Source organism: Geospiza fortis, unplaced genomic scaffold (assembly GCF_000277835.1).
Source record: "Geospiza fortis unplaced genomic scaffold, GeoFor_1.0 scaffold166, whole genome shotgun sequence".
In the NCBI taxonomy this organism is placed as follows: Eukaryota; Metazoa; Chordata; class Aves; order Passeriformes; family Thraupidae; genus Geospiza; species Geospiza fortis.
The window spans coordinates 5,813,630-5,834,432 of NW_005054310.1; the positions used below are offsets into that span (position 1 = coordinate 5,813,630).

Consider the following 20,803-nt stretch of genomic DNA (forward strand, 5'->3'; position numbering starts at 1 on the left):
CTCTCATACCAGAGCATTTCTTATACATTCAGTTATTAAGTACCAAAGTCTTACAAGTGAGAACATCCGTGTTTGCGATTTGGCAAAATTTCAAAATACAAAGTTATTACCAAATATATAATATATTATATATAAAATGTGGGTGTATGATATACACACATATTCCAATGCAAAAAAACCTGCATTATTATGGAGTTAAAGTCGCTGACATCCATTCCTAAATAACATTACCATTAAAAAACAGGTGTAGTCCTGATCTTTCACACATTTTAGAATCACTTCCTCTTTCATACACAACAGTTAAAGCAATATATATGCAACTATGACTAAGAAATCAAAATTCCCATAATTATCTGAACTCTGACCACAACAAATAGGATTTGGTTTTCAGTACATGTAATTAAATATATTTATATTTTTACATCCTTTTAGACCATTCCTGAAGAACTTGACCAAGCAGGTCCTCACGTGTAACAGAGCTGCTATGCCAGCAGTACTTGATCTTGCAGGAGCACATCCAGTGGCCCTTGAAGTCAACAGGAATAATTTCTTCGTCTTCAAAGGACACTGCATGCAGACCGAACAAGCTCTGGAAGGGTCACCCCGCTAACAAGGAAGATTCCTGATGACATCAAGGTCCTTGTCAGACTTCCTTTACAACTGCCAAGGGGAAGGACCGGAGCAAAGGATGCTCTGGGCTCCCTGGGTGGCTTGGCAGGTGGTGCTGCTGACAGCTGTACACACTGCACCGCCCCAGCTCCAGGGACTGGCAGGGTGAGCTTCACCGCACCTTTCATACTAAGGCTTCTCAGGGAAAGCAGGGAGCTGCTTCCCACACTCCTCACTTGGCAATTCGGTCACTACAGGTCTCAGACAGGAGCTCTGGCTGGGACCCCAAGGCATTTAGTACTTTGTAGACACAGAGGAGGATGGTCCCTGTTCTGAAGGGCTTGAGCCTATTTTTTAATGATAGTTTTTACATAATCTCCTTTCTATATACACATATTTGCTACATAAAATAGAATCACACCAAAGTAATGGATATAGCGGAAAACATTGTCACAATATATGTATATTACCACACTAAATAATTACTAAAACTGCAAGAAAAATTTCAAAAATGCCCTTCATAATGTATAAAAATATAGAAATGTCCAACACTTGTTTCATCGACCTTATTTCTCATATTCTATTTCTACCTGTACACCTACATACTTCCAAACAAAATACTGCGTTAATCTGGAGTAAACACCGTGGTAGGAAAATATCCTTGTAAGACATCTGACAGACTTACTCACATACCTTACAGCACAGCACAAGAAATAATGTATACATGGTCAGAGTTGCAGATGCTAAGTTGCTCTTTTTTTTCCATCTGATTCACTCATCTTATCCAAAAGAGGAAGTAATTCCTAAAGATCGTGAAAGAACCTCAACATGACTTCCTTTTTCATAATCTTCTGTAAGAAGGACATCAGCAAACCTGACTCCAACTTAACGCAGTTTTTTGTGGTGGAATTTCTTCTGGATTTTTTTTTTCTTGGAGTGTATATGAATTAAAAATAAAGATATAATAAATGAACTTAGGTTTATATTAAGTAAATACTGTCAAATATAAATGCCTGAATTGCTACCTCAAGGAAGAGATGGGAAAGATCATATCATTAAATTCCAAAAAACACCTAACTCTATCTATCACAATGAAGGACCAGACTCCTCTAGGGAAATAGGAGAATTTCAGATTTAAGTCCACTACTAGTTCCTACTCCATTAGTTTCATCTTATTTGCAGCCATTAAATAAATTAGTACAGTGCAGAAATGGAATTTCACCATGGATCTCACCTTACATGAAGCGAGGAATACTGCTTAAAAACAGATGTCCAAATTAGATACATCACTGTATGCTCAAACTACTGACATGAATCAGAATTTCCACTCTTACTTCAGCGACAGTGAATAAGAACAATCTGCTCTCTCTTGAATCTCTCTCATTGAGAAGCGGGTAAATATACAATAAAAACAAGAACAGCCAGATTTTGAGCCAATACACAGTGTTATAAAACCAGCAAAATCAACAGCTGATCCGTCACCTATAAAAAGCAGCCCTATTTTGACATTGGTTTGGACTTTGTACACTTTACACATTTCCATGATCCTTTTTACACCCAAGCCCTAGTCAGAGGTGCAAACACACACAAATATCCAAACATCAAGGGGGGGGACCGGTGGGGGGAAGGACATTTTATCAATTTATTATATGAAATTTTTACTTCAACACTTATATTTTCTATAAAAGCTCTGAAGATGTTAATAGGAATAGTGCTTCAATGCACATCATCAGATTCAACCCCTGTTAAATGCAGAACATACTTATTGGGGGAAACAAAAGATGTTCCAATGAGTGTCATGGTTTTCAGAATGGTCTTTTTCAATATTGTTTTAGGAAGTTAGCAAAAAACACCACAAAAATGAAAACAATTGGTCCTCCTTCTGACATGATTTTGAGGAAAAGTATATTTTCCTGATACAACAATGGAATAAATTCTCATTCCCTGTATTTCTAGCACAATATTATGTACTTTTGGTCACTCTTCTGTGTTCGTTAACAACTCAGTTTCCTTGTTTAAAAGATACAGTAATGTATGTCTTTCCCAAATCATTGCACTAAAGGAATACCTACAGTTAAAGGTTTCCCCTTGCCAAATGTGTTTGAAGGGCAGCAACCAACTGCCCATTATGGATGAAAAGTAGAATTGGATGGAGATGCTACCATTTTTACAGGACGTAGTTTATGTAAACTTAACATGCCACATTTACTAAAGAAAATGGTTACATATTTCTAGTTTCTCAGTCTATACACCTGTGGGCCCAAAATAAATATGATCTAAATACCATGGAGAGATTTCAGCTGAAAACTGAATCCTAGATTACAGACACTAAATCTAACATCACAGCCTTTAAAAGAGACTGAATTGAAAAAATATTTACCAAGTCTCAAAGGGTAAAGTGCATTGCAACTGCATCTACTTCAAGGGGCAGAAAATAAGGAATGCTAAAGATGAGTAGTGTGGGTGACAGGGACTACCCAGCATATTTGCAGCGTACACAAAACGAGAAAGCATTATCCCACCTGTGAAACCTAACAGGTTAAAAAAGTAGTCCTGGAAAATATGTCATCAGACTTCTTAATATAATTAAGGCTACAGACAGTTGAAATTTCAGTATGTTCTCAATTCTGGGGACCAGAGCTAAGAAAACATTGCGAAACTTGCAATAATGCAAAAAAATTTGCTCAGACCATTCTTTTTATCTGAGACTATTCAGAATAAATGCATAGGACAGTGCACTGGAACTAAGGAGGGACATGGCTGGTTGTTAAAATTTCAGCAGGTCACTTATGATCTACCCAAAGCCTCTGCTTCCCTATTTAGTAGTTAAGAATATTATTACTTCCCTGCCTCACAGGTGTGTTTTAAGGGTCCAGTTAATTAGTCCAAACTATACAGATGAGGACCATATATTGCTAAGCAGCTAGCTAGATCAAATAGGTTTGCCTCAAAACACATGCAGCTCACAAATTTAAGTGAGCTATATGCTAAGAACAGTAATCACACCAATAATATTAACCCAGTAAGAATTTTGCAATACATGGTAATTTCTCTTCAGTACAGACCAAGAGGTCCATAAGGTGAGGCAATGGCAAAGATGTGAGGGAGCAGTTACACAATCACAGAATCAGTAGGCTTGGAAAAGACCTCTGAGACCACTGAAGCCAATCTATGACTGAACACCACCTTGTCAACAAGACCATGGCACCAACTGCCATGTCCAGTCTTTCCTTAAACACCTGCAGGGACAGTGACTCCACCACCTCCCTGGGCAGCACATTCCAATGCCTAATCAGCCTTTCTGTGAAGAATTTCTTGCTAACATCTACCTGGCACAGCTTAAGCCTATGCCCTCTTGTCCTGTTGCTGGCTGACTGGGAGAAGAGACCAATGCCCCACCAGGCTACAACCTTTAAAATGCCTAACTCTAGGTAGTCTTTACCTTCTTGAGTACCAAGGTCTCCTCACAAGTCAGTGAGTCTATCACAAGAGTATGCAGAAGCTGACCATGAAATAATTAATAAGGTTTTTTATAAAAAAATCTCTTTTAAGTTCCTCACAGTGGTCTCAATGACTCCCATCTTTTACTTCAGCAAATTATGTTCTTTGTCTATCCGGTATTTCAGTACCATACAGTTTGTAAAGAATAATGAAAGCCAGAGTGAAAAGGTGGCCTGATGCCACCTATTGGTATGGCAAGAGATATATTTCAGGTGCTGCTACTACTGCTGCCACTACTAAATGAGAGAAGACCAAAGAAAAAGGTTGTAGGAACAGAAATACACACCAATTTAAAAGACAGAAAATAATTGTAGTTTGGTTTTTATAAAACTTCAATTCAAATATTGCATGGAGACCCTTAATGCTTTTTCAGATCTCCAAATGGCTTTTCTTGCATGTTTTTCCTCACAGTTCAAGGGTTATTTTACATCATACCAGCTCACACAAGCGTCAGTTCCTTTGCAATCACAGGCTCAAGAGCAATCTCTTCTGCTGCTAGTACCAAGGTGCACCTGCAATACTGCCAGAATTCTAAGATTATTCAGAGTATTAATAAACAAAACAGAAAAAAAAAGTCTAAGGGTGCCTCTGGCATATTCAACAAACAACATTCTACCTGGATGTACCTGTAACACTGAGCAGCCATCATTGTAACCAAATTCACCAACTGCAAAAGGAAAACAAATATGCTCATAGATAATACTACCTTCAGATAATTTACTACGTATCTTTTTAAATTAAAGGACATTATCACCTATGGATGCACATTGCTAGAACGTACAACTTCCTATAAAGAACTACCAAGTCCAGTACCCTGCCTCCCATGTAACCTGTGTTTCATGCTTTAGAGGAAGACAATAACTGCATAATAAACCTTTCCAGTTGTGCAATAATGCATGCTGCTGGAGAGCTGGGATATTTCTGTCAGGCATAAAAAAGTAGAACACTAGACGAAGACAACCATTTGACCTTCAAGAGTCTTGCTTTGTCAAAGGCAGAGTAAGACAAACACATAGATAATCCTGAACAATTAAAGCTATGTACAAAATTTTGACTTTTAAAACAAGACATTATGGAACAAATAAAAAGGAAACACACAAATGCAAAGAAAAGAAGGCACACTGAACTAAGAAATGACAAGAGAGCCTTAATTCATACAGCCCACCTGTGAATTCCTTCACAAAAAACCCCAAAACTCTAACGAGATAAAATTTTTGTCAGATTTCAGAGGGAATTTGATATGTCACTTGGAATTCTATTCCAACGGAAGGAGCTTAAGGTTGGTTTTTGATGTGTTTATAGCTCTGATCAACAACCATCAATGGGACCTCTCAAATATCACACAAGAAAACTGTCAGGAATTAGAGGCCTTCTTGCCCACAGACAAAAAAGGTGTGATGTTTATATTCCTTGAGATGAACCAATATATCCTGTGTATGTCAAACTGAGTGAATTAACATATTACACACAATTCATTCTGGAGGAACCACTTCAACGAGGAACGAACGTCAATATGTATATTGAAAGATTAGGTTTACCTGCTAATAATGCACATATCAAGAGGCTTTAAAAAGTGTTATAAATGCCATTAATGAGTATAGGCACCAGACCAGAATATTTATAAATTCAAAACTGGCATGTCACTCAGACTCTAATCAATTAAAGAGGCACTGTGAAAGGTGGTGATGCTGCTATGCAGTAATTACTTCTACTGTAGAATGAAATAGTGTTATCTAAAATGAATACTTGCTCTACATTAATTCCCTTTAGTAAGACAAGTACATGAAGTATGCAGAAAAAGTTCTATTAGTCTATAAAAGGCGTTAGTGTTAAGAAATGCAAAGTACTCGCATCTTCAATTTTATAAACTTCACAAAAGGTGCAAATGATTCAATGCTCCCCAGGCTCACATAGGCAGGTCAGTACTGTTATGTCTAGTTTTCCTAGAAGTACCATCATCTCGGGGCAGTGCTTTTTGCAAGCTTGACATAGCAGCAGTTCTTTCAATGTCTATCACAGCATACAGCTCTGTGCGCCTGGTTGGAGTTTGCGGAAGTGGAGTGGTGGGGGTTTTTGGAGTCTGAGGGTTGTCAGAGTCACTACCACCTTCCAAGTCAACCTGTATATAGTTGAGCTGCCTGTGTTCTAAACTTGGACGCCTAATGTCAAAGTTAAAGACTGTTGGGGTGCAGTCCCGACGTCGTGTAAATTCTACTTTATGAGCACTTGCTGGTACTGTTACATTCTCTGTATTGACATAGTTATGCATTAGATCTAGGTTATTATGGTAGCCATTCAGAGACGGGGTCTTTGGTCCTAAACTGTCATCTTCATCTCTGCTCAGCTTCCGGGCTTCCCAAACAGGAGGCAAGGATGGCAAGTTCTCATAGTTCAGCAGCGCAGTTCTCCTCTGAGCAGAGTTGTTAATGTTCTGGGTGTCTGAGGTACTGGTTGATGTCAAGCGACCTCTCCTGACCCCTGAGGCACTAGGGATTGATAACCTATTTATATTTTCATACACCAATTTATTACCAGATGGCGTCTCTCTACGTTCATCACTGTCGTACCCAGTGTCCCATTCAGTGTTGTTTGTGCTGCTGCCACTAACTTGATCTCTCCCAAGTTGTTCCAGTTTCTCTCTTTCCATTAACTGCCTTTGAACAGGTGTTGGTCCTAAAACAAACTTCACTCCTTCAGGCTCCAGGAGCACCTGAGCATCTCTGTCATCAGTACACATCTGATCTTCTTTTGCTTTAGTTGTTTCAGTGTTTGAAAGCTTTGATTCCAGTGGCACGTGCACACTTGATCGATTTTTTCTTTCCTCTTGTACTCCAGTAGTGTTTACGTAAGTGTGCACCTAAAACGGAAAGAAAAAAGAAGAAATTCAAACACAATTGTGCCTTCCCCTCCCCATCCAAATTTATTAGCTTCTTAACTCCCCGCTTTTCAAATCAAAATAGCTGAAAAGAAAAACTTGTGTTGGCAGGTGTTTAAGAGCAAAAGTCACCTCTCCTGCATTTTGCTGAACTGTAGTCAGTTTTAGGTTTTTTCCCAGAAATTTTGTTATTAGTTATGTTAATGTTCCTCTAATGAAAAAACAGAATTTATATCTTACACTGATAATTATTTTTATTTGATGTTTTATCTCAATTGTGCTCTAGAGTTTGGCTCTAATCAAGGCCACCTTGAGCTGCTCCAGCCTACCAGCCTAGCTCATAACTATACCTGGGCACATCACTGAGAGCTCTACTTTGTTGTCCCTTTACCAGTGACCAGCAATTAGTGTGGCTAAGTTTATGTTCATAACTTCCACATTGCAAGGAAATCTACTGTCCATATAAGGAAAAAAAAACAACAACCAAAAAGAAAACCACAGAGAGACCTAAGAAAACCCTTGGTCTCCTGCCTTGTGTACTACTCCAGGAACAAAAAGAGAGGTCTAGAGGAAGAACTATCCATTCTTTCTTCAAGAGCCAACAGCCTCCTAAGAACAGGAACTCGCAGAAAAAGATACATTTCCGTATGAAGTGTGGCACTCAAAATTAAAAAGAAGGAGGAGTTGGCACTGTATGTCACTAAGAAAGGCAGTGATACCCTCCTAGATTATATCCCTCCAATTACCACAGTGGATCAATACAAGGCTGAATGGGAAAGACTGGATTCCTTCTCTAAATTTTAATCTTATGTCTGGATACCCAAAAAGCAAAAGTAGTATTTTACAGCAGCAGTCATGTAGCTTGCCACCCTCTCTGTCAAGCTCTGCCAGCTGAAGTGTCATTTACCAGATCACTTGACTCCTCCAGTGATTTTTTAAACTCACTTACTATTCAGTAACTCCAACGATAACACCTGAGCTCTTCTGTGAGGGCTCCTAACAAATCCTTTCCCACAAGACAGTTCACAGCCCTCTGCTCTGGCTACCTTCTCTGGTTTGCAAAACTGTTTCTTGTCACACATGAAAGTCTTCCTAAACCACATGACATTTATAAATTTGACTGTCATTTTCATCAGCAACCTGAATGATGAGAGAGAAGATACCCTGACAGTTTTCAGTCTATCCAGACCGGCAGGGTTTCCACCGAGAGGGATCTCTGCAGCCTAGAGAACTGACCACAGAGAAACCTTATGAAGTTCAGCAACAGCAAATAGAAAATCCAGTGCTTGGTATGAAACTACACCAACAGTAGATGCCAACTGATTGAAAACAGCCTTGCAGCAAAACTTCAGGGATCCAGGTGGATGGTAAGTTGAATGTGAGTCAGCAGTCTGCTCTAGGAGCAATGAAAACCAAACATGCACTGGTTTGTGCTAGCAATAGCACAGCCAGTAAGTTAAGGAAAGTCACTATTACCATTAATTCAGCTCTCACAAGAATGAACCTGAGCTCTAGAGTACACGACAGACAGCACCATACTGAGGCTAGTGCAGTGATGCTAGTACTGAGGAGGGCTGTGACTAGAGAGGAATTGGAGCACAAGGAGAAGCTGAGGACACCATCTTAGTTCCATTTTAAGAGAATGCAGGGAACCACCTAATAGCTATTTTCAACTACCTAACAGATAAAGCAAAGACAGAGCCAGACCTTTTTTGGGGATGTTCAGCAAAAGGCCAACACCAGATGTAACAGGCAAAAATCTGATAACAAATTAGAGAGAGATGATTTCACAACAAAAGTGGTGAAACACTGGAACACATGGCACAGATTCTGTGGAATCCCCTTGCCTGTAGTATTTAAAACATGACCAGGACAATGGTCTGTGCAGCTGTCTCTAACTTAAAACTTTGATATAGAGACTGGAGGTCCCTTCTAACGCAAATTATTCCATGACTTCTATTTGGCAAATAGAAGACTTACATTTAAAGAAGCGTTTTGACCAGGATCTCTCATTATCATTATTTAAGAGGCAAGGCAAACACTTTTCTGAGGTAGTTAAAATACTGTAGGAATACTTTACACCTGATACTGCAACACAAGTGAAAGCCAACAGAACAATCACTAGAAAAGTCTGAAGTAATGTAGAAGCTCAGTTGTACAAAGGGAAAAAAACACCCACTTGCTCCTCTGCTACAAGTAAAGGATGTGTTGATTCTTCACCGACAGAGGGGAGGCGTGCGCTGCCGACAGAAGGGTGTCTGCTGGAAGGGTGTGATGAAGCATCTCCAAAAGATGGATATCTGGGATAGCCGTTGGGTAAACTTTGTGCATTGAATCCAGGAGCTGGTTCAATTAGAAAACAGCCAAAACCATATTAAAATAGAACATTTTACTGTATATGAATAAGATACTTCATATCTTAAGTTTAATTTTCAAAAGAGAAAGTAAAATATGTAAAACAATATTAAGTATTCACAAAGCTCAATTTTGCTTGGAGGAAGGAAATGGAAAACAGAACAGCATCCCAGTATTTACCAGAACATATTTATGAAGCAGCCACTGAAAACTAGGTGTATTACACACCCAGTAAACTCCCTCCAACTTCTCTTTCCCCCATTAACATCTCCCCCTGACAAACAGAGACTCCTTTATCTAAGCTTCCATTTCTCTGAAATCATCAATAAGCTGGAATTCCTAGTTTCAAATATCAAGCCATCTGCCTGAGATTTCAAAAATATAAGAAAATTTTAGATAAATACTTCACTCATACTACTCAGAGCAAAAGAAAGATTCCAAACCAAGTGCACATGTGATTTAAACAGTATTTTTTCCTCCTAATAAAAAGTTTGAAATCTTGCCCAGCATTAACATTTCTGTGAAATGCTACAGGTAAAGCATGTTGACATATCATAAAGCAATTCAACAGGTGTATTCATAAGTGTTCTTATGCAACAACTAAGTTCCCAAAACTTACTTCTTGAAGATAATCCTCAGCAAGTACCTCGAGAGAATGCATTACTACCTCTTAGCTTGAAATTAGCCTTCTTTTTAATTACTTAAAGATTAAATTCAAATCAAATGCTATTTTCAGCTAACCAAATTACATTCAGGTATGTCATCTGACAGTAGAACCATACTTACTGGTAGGTGTTCGAGGGGTTCTTGGTACTTCCAACTCAGTTTGATGATTATTCCTTTCTACTACTGGTTCTTCTACCACATTTATGCTGTTATTCTGCATTATCTCTTGTAACATGTTAAATAGCTCTTCTGCCCGGGCACACTTAAAGGCAAAGATTCCTATAAATACATAAAAAAAAAAAAAATCAAAATCCTGTAACTCAGAAACATGCCTTACAATATATATAACTTGCAAGAAATAGAACTGGAATCCACATAATGAAAACCTGCTAAAGAAGCAAAAGTGTTACAAAACTTTTATTGCACCAAAACTCACAAAATTACTGTGACAACCTTTAAAGTGGTTATCTAATAGAAGAATAAGGTTCCCATGCACCAAAAGTTAAATAAGACCAGAAAACCAATTCAGTTAGGAGCAAAACTAAGTTTTGACTGCTAAATGAGGGGAAAAAAACAAGTTGGTTTTTGGGTTTTTTTAAAACTAATAAAAAGAATACCTGTTAAATAAATATATATTTAAAAAACATTAAATGAAACTACGGTGGTGCTACAAAGTTGTATTTCCTAAATCAGATTTCTATTAAACTACTATAAAAATAAGATACCTGCACAACAAAAAAGGATTTAAACACTGGATACAAGTTCAGTTTCTTTAAGAAGACTAAAATGAAAAGCTAGTAAGACAAACTGTGTGAACAGACAGTAACAAACTAATTGCTTTAGGCTAAAGGATAGACACAGAACACAAAGTTAGCAGCAATACCGTGTATTTTGCGTGTGTATTGTGCCACTTTGCCTTTGAACAGCAGGGAGTGTCCCAACTTACCCTCACCAGCAAAGTCGCAGCTTTGGATTATTCTTCCATTGAAAGCATGAAGTTAAAGTTGACATGCTTGTTAAACGTGGGGGCAGGTGCTCATTTTTTAAAGTGAGTATTACAATCTTAAAACACTCTTTACTGAAAAGTACCTACCTATATAGCCACTTCTGCAAGTGCAGTTATGTGAATATGCTGGCAATTACTACCATCATATATTTATTTAGGGACGCAGAGTTGTTACAGATCAGAACCACCAGAAATGCTTCACATGGCAGAAGTTCACACAGCCCCAGCTGGGAATACACCAAATGGGCTACGAGGAACAATGCTTAGCTATTAATATGCAGCTGCTGCACTGAATCAGCTTCATGTTTGCAACACTGCAGCTATAGAACTTCTATTACTCTATGTCCCTGACCCCTAATCCAGCCACGTACAATAGTCCATGTGTAATATTTTGTGTATTTCTGAACATTCACACTGGATATTTGAATTTTCATGGAGAAAACCCATGATTTTTTTACAAATCTAGGTTCACAAACTTTCTCAGTATGTTTCTGAGAAATTCAGCTGCCTTTAAAGACATTCGTATTAAATACAATGCGATCTGTCACACAACATGGTCACATACCAACTTCTCCAGGTTTTATACCCTGAATTATCTGTTAGATGTGCTCCCAAGACATGTCTACAAGGTTTTTAATAACTAGCACAAACTCAATGTTTCACCATCATTGCTTCTCACAGCTTAACAATAGAAATAACTTGATATTAAAGGAAAAACAGAAACAAGAATACTGACTAATGTAAGAAGTTTCTGGGCAGTATTCAGGGAATTCTCAAATGAAAAACTTCTTGGTCATCCCATGAAGTGAAGTTTTGCAACTCTGCCCACAAAACCCACTGTAGGTCTCAGGAACAATGTTCCATTGCAAAAGGGCAGCAGAGAACATTTTCTGCCAGATTTCTTTTTTCCCAATATTCTCAGTATTTTAGTATTACATAAGGAAGGCAAGAAACAAAAGAGGGAGGAAAGGGTTGCTGCTTACACAGCCTGCTTAATCTTGTTTATAAAAAAAAAGGAAAAATTAGAAGGAAAGTGGTGAAGTCAATTAGACTTGGTGTAAGATTTTGCAGACTTGCTAATAGACTGTAGAGAACAACCTTCAAATTAGTATTTCAATTAAGTATTATTAGTATCTGTTTTCAATGTTCAGAAGAAACAGTAAATTCAACTGCAAAACACATTAAAGTGATTATCTTCAAAACAAAGTTTATTACTTTAAGAATTATGAAAATTTAGTTTATTACAGAGTATACTTCAGTGTTTGAAAATATCTCCATTTCTCATTTGGAGATGAACTAAGAGTGCCTTTTAAACTCCCAATATAAAAAAATCAAACCTTTTCTTCCTTTATCTCTGCTTGGACAATGAATATTGACTAGATTTATATATGATCCAATTCTTCCATCTTTCTGACTTTTTAACAGTGAAGTTAAAAAACAAAACCCGTGATTTCTCAATGTCTAAAATTATTGATAAGAACACTGGTAAATGCCAAAAATCCAGAAGAACATTGGAACTTAACTTCACAACATATGAATGGATAAGAATTCCAAGCACACACAACTATTTCACAGTAGGAAGATGCAAAACAAGGCTGAGAGCTAAACAGAAACAGCTCCGTCCCTCAGGGACTGCTGCAGGGAAGAGAGAAACACCTGAGTATTCTCAGAGGGAGCCAACTTTGGCCAAGACAGGCATGATCTGGCTACTGGAAACGTAACCATCTTTTTCTGATGAAAGCCACTCAAAAAATAACTGAGCATAGCTGAAGTATACACAGCTCATACAAAAATTTGAGAATTATGTCATTGATATTAATGAAAGTGTATTTGCTTTAGGAAGAGGATGAAACACAAGTGCATTACTGAAGACAATAACAAGCTGGGGACATCCTGTTCATATCAGTGCTCCAGGCTCTCAAAACCTTAAAAATAGAGAATTTGTTGAATTCTGAGGGCATTCTTCCACAGTTTCAGATTCTACTGCCTCCCCTGGAAGTCAAATCAACTTCTGAGGCAGGAGAATTTCCTAAGTTGACCAAAAGAATACTCACAGAGAACCTTGAAGTCCTCCAGACCTAAAAATGCCAAAAACCACGTGCAAATCAAATCCTCATTTTACCAGAAGACCATTCCTCATAAGGTAATTTTTTTCCATAAACCACATTCACATACAGAACTATAGCCTTTATAACTCTTCCCAAAGGACTGGCAAATATCTTCCAACATCAAATAAATTTGCAAAAAGTTTTATATACAACATTTCCACATACCTTGTCCAGTTTGACACCTTCGACCACTTTCAAAAGAGAAAAGATTTGAGTCATAGCCATAGCGACGGAGACAGAGGTAGTGCCATTTTACAGAGTCTCTTTTACGGGTGTACAAAACTAGTTCTGTATCTGTAAGTTCCATTATGCCAGAACCCAGTTCATTACCATCATCATCCACATTAATAACCTATAAAAAAGAAATTAAAAAGCATCAGGTAATTACACTTTTGAGAAACAACACCACTTTCAATAATCTTAATGCCTGGCTGGTAGACTCCATCTGTGCTATCATATTAGTTACAATCCTTGAAGTGAATGTTTAAAAAAAAAAACAAAAAAAGAACTTCACAAACTAGTTTCTGTGCTACCCTAACCCAGAATTTAGAAAATTAAAATAATACTTAATTAAAAACAATACAAATGAGGCTGCCTAACATTACTGTAAAATCTGCTGAGAAATTTAAAGTGGAAGAGATTTGTAAGTTAAATATTTTTTTAAGCTGGCTTTATGTACATATTCTAGTATTCCCACATGGATAAGGCATACCTCAGATAATGGAATCTTTCAGAGCCCCATTTCTAAAAAAAAATATTTGCTTTGTCATAGAACCCTGCTTACAGTTGAGAAAAGGAATGAGAAAGGGTAAGTGGCTCCAAGATAAAGCTTCCTTCACATACATGTATAGCCTTGCACTGTGCTGAATCACCCAACAGTTTTAGACATTTTGTTTCCCTTTTAAAGTTAACAAATAATTCAAATACCTTATAGTTATCTTGTGTGAAAAAATGTATATAAAGTGAAACTCTTGCTCTTTCTGCTTTTAGGCCAGTTTTGAGGTTATCTGCATCCTTTATAGAGTTTGGACAATATGTATTTCCCCTCTATTTTACCTCACAATGCTGCTTTTAGTAGGATTCTTTCTTAATCAATAAAAAAGCTACCAAAAAAAAATCCCTACAGAATTAATGTTACTCCTCAAAAAATAAATTTTCAACATTGAAATCTAGTCAATTAAAAAGAATCAGGAATAGTTTCATCTGCCTGTGAGGCTTATGCCTATTTTCCTCATTTTGCAGATTACATTCCTTCATCTCTCCCTCCCCTATCCCCCCTGTTAAACAAACAATAGAGAAATTCTACAAGGAGAAAAATAGGAACTAGTTACACAAAGTAATGCATAAAGAGCAAGGAAACAGAAAAATATTTTCTCCTTCAGCTTTCTTAACTGTTTAATATTTCTGGAAATATTAAACATTTCCAGAAATTCCCATGGCTTTAAAGCTCATTTCATGGTTGCCCTAAGGCAACACATGAATCAGTTTTCACTATGGAAGCATTACATTCCTTTGTCAACTCAGAGAGACAGTTTGGAGCACAGAAGCAAATCTGACTTGTGTGACCTAGGCAAAGGTATGTTGACTTACAGTCACTGACTTCAGCTGCTTCATGCTCAGCATGTCAAGCATATGAACGAGTGTTCACAGGCTTATAAATTCCAAAGATTTTTGAGAAAAAAGGGCACTTAGAAATAACATTTCTCCACATAAAGGACAAAAATTTTCAAAATGTATGATCAGCAGCGACCTTCAAATCAAACCAGCAGTCCTAAAATTTTCTATTGATGACCCCACATTCAGGTTCATAATCACACTTCCCCAAAAGCTACTGATTCCCTTATGCTAAGGACTCCTTTCCTAACGTAACCTTCCATAGGCAACACCCCTTACTTGGGCTCTACCAACTGAAAGGGAGATGGAAGAAAATCACAAGCTTCTTCTCTTTCCTGAAGATCCAAACTATCCTCAAAAGCCTACCCTGTCTAGGGAATTCCTGTCACCGGTGAGAAGAGAGAGTTTCTCAAAGGCACAAGAGAAACCTGTAGCCACAGGCACCTGCAACTGCAGTGTTTCAGCTGTTCAGAAATTTGCACTCTATTTCCATTAATTTTTTTTTAATCACAGACGTGGCCTGTAAGAAAGCAACAAAATAGTTCACAGCACATCACACCAGCTGCATACCTTAAACTTGTTTCGGTGGTTATCTGGGACAGTTTCTTTATCTGGACAGCTACAACAGCTACCCATGACTTCTTCAGAAGACCATCTGATCTCTAAAGAGGGGAAAAAAAACCAACCAACAAAATGATCATTTAGTTGAAGTAAAAACAAAGTAACATGAACAAACAAGCCAATGCAAATTACTCTGACATACAATTCTTCATGATGAATCTTCCAGTCGCAGTCAATAAAAAAGTCAACGTAGATACTACAGATATGATAGCTAATTTGGATTTGACAATAAGGAGTGGCAACACTGAGCTGTTAAAGTCCTACCAATAACTCACCTTGAGGTTACTACCAAACAGACTCATTTGATTTGTCACCTTAATTCCCATGGTAGCAGCTTGGGGGAAAACAAAACCCAACCACTTATTGTGTAAGATTTTCATTTCCTAAACCAGGCTTCTACGCAAGGCAGCTATCTGGATTCCAGTTCTATCTAAATGAGCACTCCCTGGCTCAGGAGCACAGCACTAGGGACACCCCTAGAAGCCCTGGGCTGCAGCAGGTTACCAGGCACAGGCAACACAAAGAGCCCATATGGCAGCCCTGAGAGGCTGCTCTGGCTTTGGCAGCTCCGGGGCTTCCAGGAGGGGCTCCAGGCCTGCAGGCAGCCCTCTGCTGGCAGCCACACAGTGAGGCTCTGTGCTTCCAATTTAGATGATTTCCCATACGGCAGTGCATATCAAACTATGTAATCAAAGACAAGGGAAGGAAAAAAACCCACATTCAACACAAATATTTTAAAACTTGGGGTTTCCTTATTTCTGTTAAGTTCCATTTGGATTAAATTGTGTTACACATCGTTTTAAAGCAGTGAAATACTCAAGTAACACTGAACAGCATGGCTAAAGTAATGAAACAAAAAAACCACCTTGATATTTTTGGTATTTTCATTTAAAGACTTCTCTGTGTGTGGCAAAACTTTCACAAAACAGTTTAATAAAATGTTCACAGAACAAAGTCTCGCAACTTGCTCTTTCATCCTCTACCACCATGAAAAATGGGTTAAGTCTCACATTTCTTAAATACAAGAAAGTCTGACAAAAGAAAACGTAACCCATTCACATAATTTTTATATTGGATAAGAACTGAAATTTCCACTACACAAATGAAAAATGGGGCAAAATCCTGTTAGAGAGCTATTAAGTCAACAAGAGATACAACATTAGAAATCAAGAAGAATGAAGACACTATGGACTGATAAGTTTTCCTGACAAGAGGGAAAAATATCCAATGTCATCATCTTAAGAAAACCATGACTTGGTTTCTAGACAGGCATTTGTTTTAACATGCAGCATTAGTGTTCATGTAGCTCTTTACTCTGCTAAGGGATAAGATGCAAAGAATACAATGAAGAGCAGTTAACTCTTCCACTTTTTTCATCAGAAAAGCCACTCAAAAGAGGTACTCCTACTCTAGAGACTGTATAAATCAGCCACCAAGAATCCCCTGCAGAGGTAACAACACTGCTCCAAATTTATCCAGTGATAAAGAGGCAAAGTACCAGACACCTATTCAAAATCATGGATTCTTTAATGTAATTTCTGTCCATAGCATGAAAACATGCATTATGTTGACAAAGATTTTTTCCCCAACACAAAATTAAACTGGGCATTGCTTGTTTTCTTCTACTGCTGCAGAGAGAAGCTATGCTACATATAACCTTTTTTTTTTTCTTTCTGCATTGTGAAGCTTTGAAATTTTTATAGTAGTAGTAGTAGTAGCAGTAGTTGTTGTTGTAGTAGTAGTAGTAGTTGTTCTTCCTCTTCTGTTTAGAAAGGGAGAAACAGGTAGTGACACCTGATCCTGGTTTCCTAGCCTGGCACCCCTCAGTGCCTCACTACAGTAATGTTCAGATGTTCTTGTCAGCCTGCTGTTTACCCTAAGAATCCCCTGCTATGAAGAGCAACAAGTGACAACAGCCTCAGGGCAGATTAACAGGGAATACTCTGGTCCACTCAATGTAGTTGCATATGCCTCAAGCAGCCTTAAAAAATATCCACGCACTTAACAAAGCCCAGACTTAGACTTCCTCAAATGTTTTTTGTAGTGAAAACAGAACTACATAGCTGCATGCTGTTAAGATCAGACTTTCTATGCATTCAGCATGAAATAACTGACCAAGTCTGTTGAATACAGGTGCCTGCTTCTTTAAAAAAACTTGAAAAAAAAAAAAAACAACCCAGAACTTAATATGCAAAGCACTTTGGAGAAACAAAAGTCACTAGAGTTGCAAGAAGAAAGCTGTAGTATATTGTGTATATCAAGATGTTTGAAGCACAGCCTCTGTACCTCAGGAACAACAAAGAAAGGGTATGTAATCAATAATCATACAAGCTTGTTATTTTGTCACAACTATGCTCTAATATTATTATTTAAGAAAACCAAGAACTGAAATGCTGCTTCAAAGGAGAGATGTGAACCAAGGCTATGAGGAAGAAATCAAACAGCTAGGGAACTGGCAGAATTAAAAATCACTCACCTAGATTTGGCCATTAACATTCCCAGCCTCTGCTGCAGCATCAGGGCTTCTGTCATACTCAAAGTGTCATGCTGTCTTGTCACAGAACTAATCATTGGACCTAAAACTAGAAGGGTAAATAAAAATAACTTTTTTTTCCTTATTTTTAAGATGGCAGTTAGTAAACTAAGAAAAATACATGTTTTTGTTTATAATTATTTTGTGAGTATTATGTCAAGCAAGGTCTTCAGGTTGTTTTAGATAAGACTGAGCAGTGAGTTGCCCTGGCATTTCAATGCTATGGAAGAAAATAATCTGGCACTCCTTTCTGCAATGCAGCCTGTCACACTGGGGACTCCATTCATTCTCCACTCACTGCAAAGCCAGTTCAGTGTGGAAATGACAGATGTGAAGCTCCCGTTATCCTCAGTGCATACCAACCCAACCCAACCCAAACCACAGCAGACAAACAGAACATGTACAACTCACTCTAACACCCTCTTGCTTATCCTACTGAACATACACAAATGCTGACTTGTACGGCTAACACATCACCCTTTCTCTGCTTCCCTCATGATTCTTGCTCCATGACATTAACCATAAATTGCTTGCTTTTACTTCCCCACCCCCTGGATTATTCTCACACTAGCTACCCACTCACATCTAAAACTTAAAGCTAACTGCTGCTTCCATCATGCTAACAGCTGGCAGTCTCCGTTCTCAGTTTGTAAAATTGCCAAACAAGCACTTGATGTTTCCTTTGATGCTGCTTATTAAACTCAATAAAAGGGCTAATTTCTCAGAATAATACTTTATTATTATGTCTATGCAAACTTCTTTGAGACCACTGCAGCTTTGCTTATACATTTTTTTACTGCAATTCTTTGTACTCATCAGCTGCCCCCTGTCTTGCCCCTGGATTAAAATCACCTTGGCAAACCAAAGCACTCTGCATTTTTGCATAACATCACATGTAATGTAGTCCTAATTTCATCCCAGGTCCTAGGCATGATTACATCAGTTGCAGAACCCTCTCACTTGTGAAGAGATTGTGCAAGAGATTGCCAGAAATTCAACACTGGCAAATACAAAAATAACACTCCTAGCAAAGGAGCTCTATCTGTTAGGAAAGATCAGTCACATAGTCATGCAGTCCAATGGAAACTCTAGCTGGACAGCTATCATAAAGCAAATGAAGCATAACTGTTTGGAAAGACTTAAAAGTGCCAAACCAAAAATACAATTCTATTGTATAAATCCATAGTGTACCCACAGATGTAGTAATGTGTGCCATCAGCGCTCCCCTGTCAAAGAAGACAGAGCAAAAGCAGAAATATGCTCCTTAGACAACTCAGCCTAAAAAAAGGAGCACACAGAGCATGAGTACAGAATTATAGGTGACAAAGAGAAGTAAAGGACAACTATTTTCAAATGTAACCATTAGGGAACAGCAGTTGACATTACTAAGGGGGGATTCAAACACATAAAAGTTCTTTTTCGCACATGATCAGTATCTAAGCTTTGCAATCTGCAATGTCTTGTGGGAATGAGTTCCAAAATGTTAAAGATTCAGAAAGTAAACTGGAGAAATGCAAGCTCCACGAAGAACTTTTAAACTCAACGATGTCATATCCTGCTCAAAAAGTCTCTAAGGCGCAGATGCTTAGAAGGGTCTTAAGGAATGATCATAAAATGTTCCTTCTTACTATTCCCTTCCCTATAGATCTACTATTGGCTCTCAGAATTTACTATTTACTGTCAGAAACAGGATACTGGACAAACTGACACTTCAAGTGTGACCCAATAAAGCCATTCTGATTAACATAGATGGATGATATCAACTCAGCATAAATTTGTGAGCGCTCTGCAATAAAACATTAAAAAAGGAAATAATTAACAACTTATACTTAACTTGAAACTAAACCCTAGATTTCACAAATGTACCAAAAGGTTAACTTATGGAACTACTTGACAGAGATGTACTTTTGCATAGAGTTGTGTACCTATCCCTCTGCAAGGTCAAGCTTTGGTTATGGGATGACCCTACCCAATCTAGCTGGTATTATTAAACTGTGATTTTGGTCATGTTAGATTTCTGCTGGCTTAGCATAACAAACCAGCTAGCAGAGAGTATAGCAAGTGCCAGAGCCAGCTGGGGACAGAATCACAGCCTTAGTCACATCCACCCAGTTTTCAGAAAAATTAACAACTTTACTAACTACTGGCATTGAAGTTTACCAAATCCCATACTAAAATTGTCAGAAGAGGCAAATGGAAAGAGGGAGCAGAAAACTTGACCCACCCACTCTGGTGAAATCTTAGGAGGTAGTCATTAGAAAAATAATTAAAATAAAAATGTTCATAGGCAAGCTATCCTAATGCAGGTATGTTTGCACTGGTCTTTACCTTGGTATTTTTCTAGCACAGTTTTAAACCTTTTACATGGTTTGGTTACCTAAAGCAGAGTAACCTATTTCAGTTACCTAAAAATGATTCTTAAACAATCTAAACAGAGTTTTAGAATGGATTAAAGAAAGCACACAAACTTGCAGCACCTAACTTCTTTTAAATGTAAAGCAATAACAAAATTCTCCAAACAGTTGCTTCCAATCACAAGTTGGTTGTTTATTCAGTTCGGGACTTTTTAAAATTTTCCCAGATTGCAAAATATTTACCCAAACTTAAACACACAAGAAGAAGTAGACATTTCCACAGTCACAACCCTAAGTAATGTCTACAATGTCAAATTTAGTAGCTGTAATTTCCCACTCACAAAGCATGAGTGATGGTTGGGTGCAATCCTGCAAGGAAGGGGAAAGGGATGGGACGCTATCTTCCACTTGTCCCTAACGCGTTCATTACTGCTTGGCAAGGTAAAAACCCCAGGCAAGAGAAACCAGGACCAACACTCATCTAAACCTTGTTAATGGGAGTGAAGGAAGGAACTGCTGTAACTTCACTAAGATTTATTACTTGCCTTTGTCAATTAAAAT

The 20,803-nt window shown here is 37.9% G+C and overlaps 1 protein-coding gene across 1 annotated transcript in view; it reads right to left on the reverse strand.

Annotated features, from left to right (window-relative positions):
• Positions 1-17,939, reverse strand: part of FRS2 (fibroblast growth factor receptor substrate 2) — an 18,646-nt gene extending 707 nt beyond the window's left edge. Inside the window, exons 1-6 of the mRNA XM_005419222.2 lie at positions 17,832-17,939; positions 15,305-15,396; positions 13,286-13,472; positions 10,127-10,285; positions 9,165-9,328; positions 1-6,967 (exon numbers count right to left, since the gene is read on the reverse strand). The exon at positions 1-6,967 is cut by the window's left edge and continues 707 nt beyond it. Of these exons, the coding sequence (XP_005419279.1) occupies positions 6,017-6,967; positions 9,165-9,328; positions 10,127-10,285; positions 13,286-13,472; positions 15,305-15,370 (1,527 nt within the window). The 5' untranslated portion in view covers positions 15,371-15,396; positions 17,832-17,939 and the 3' untranslated portion in view covers positions 1-6,016. The remainder of the gene's footprint in view (positions 6,968-9,164; positions 9,329-10,126; positions 10,286-13,285; positions 13,473-15,304; positions 15,397-17,831) is intronic.
• Positions 17,940-20,803: the final 2,864 nt, after the last annotated feature.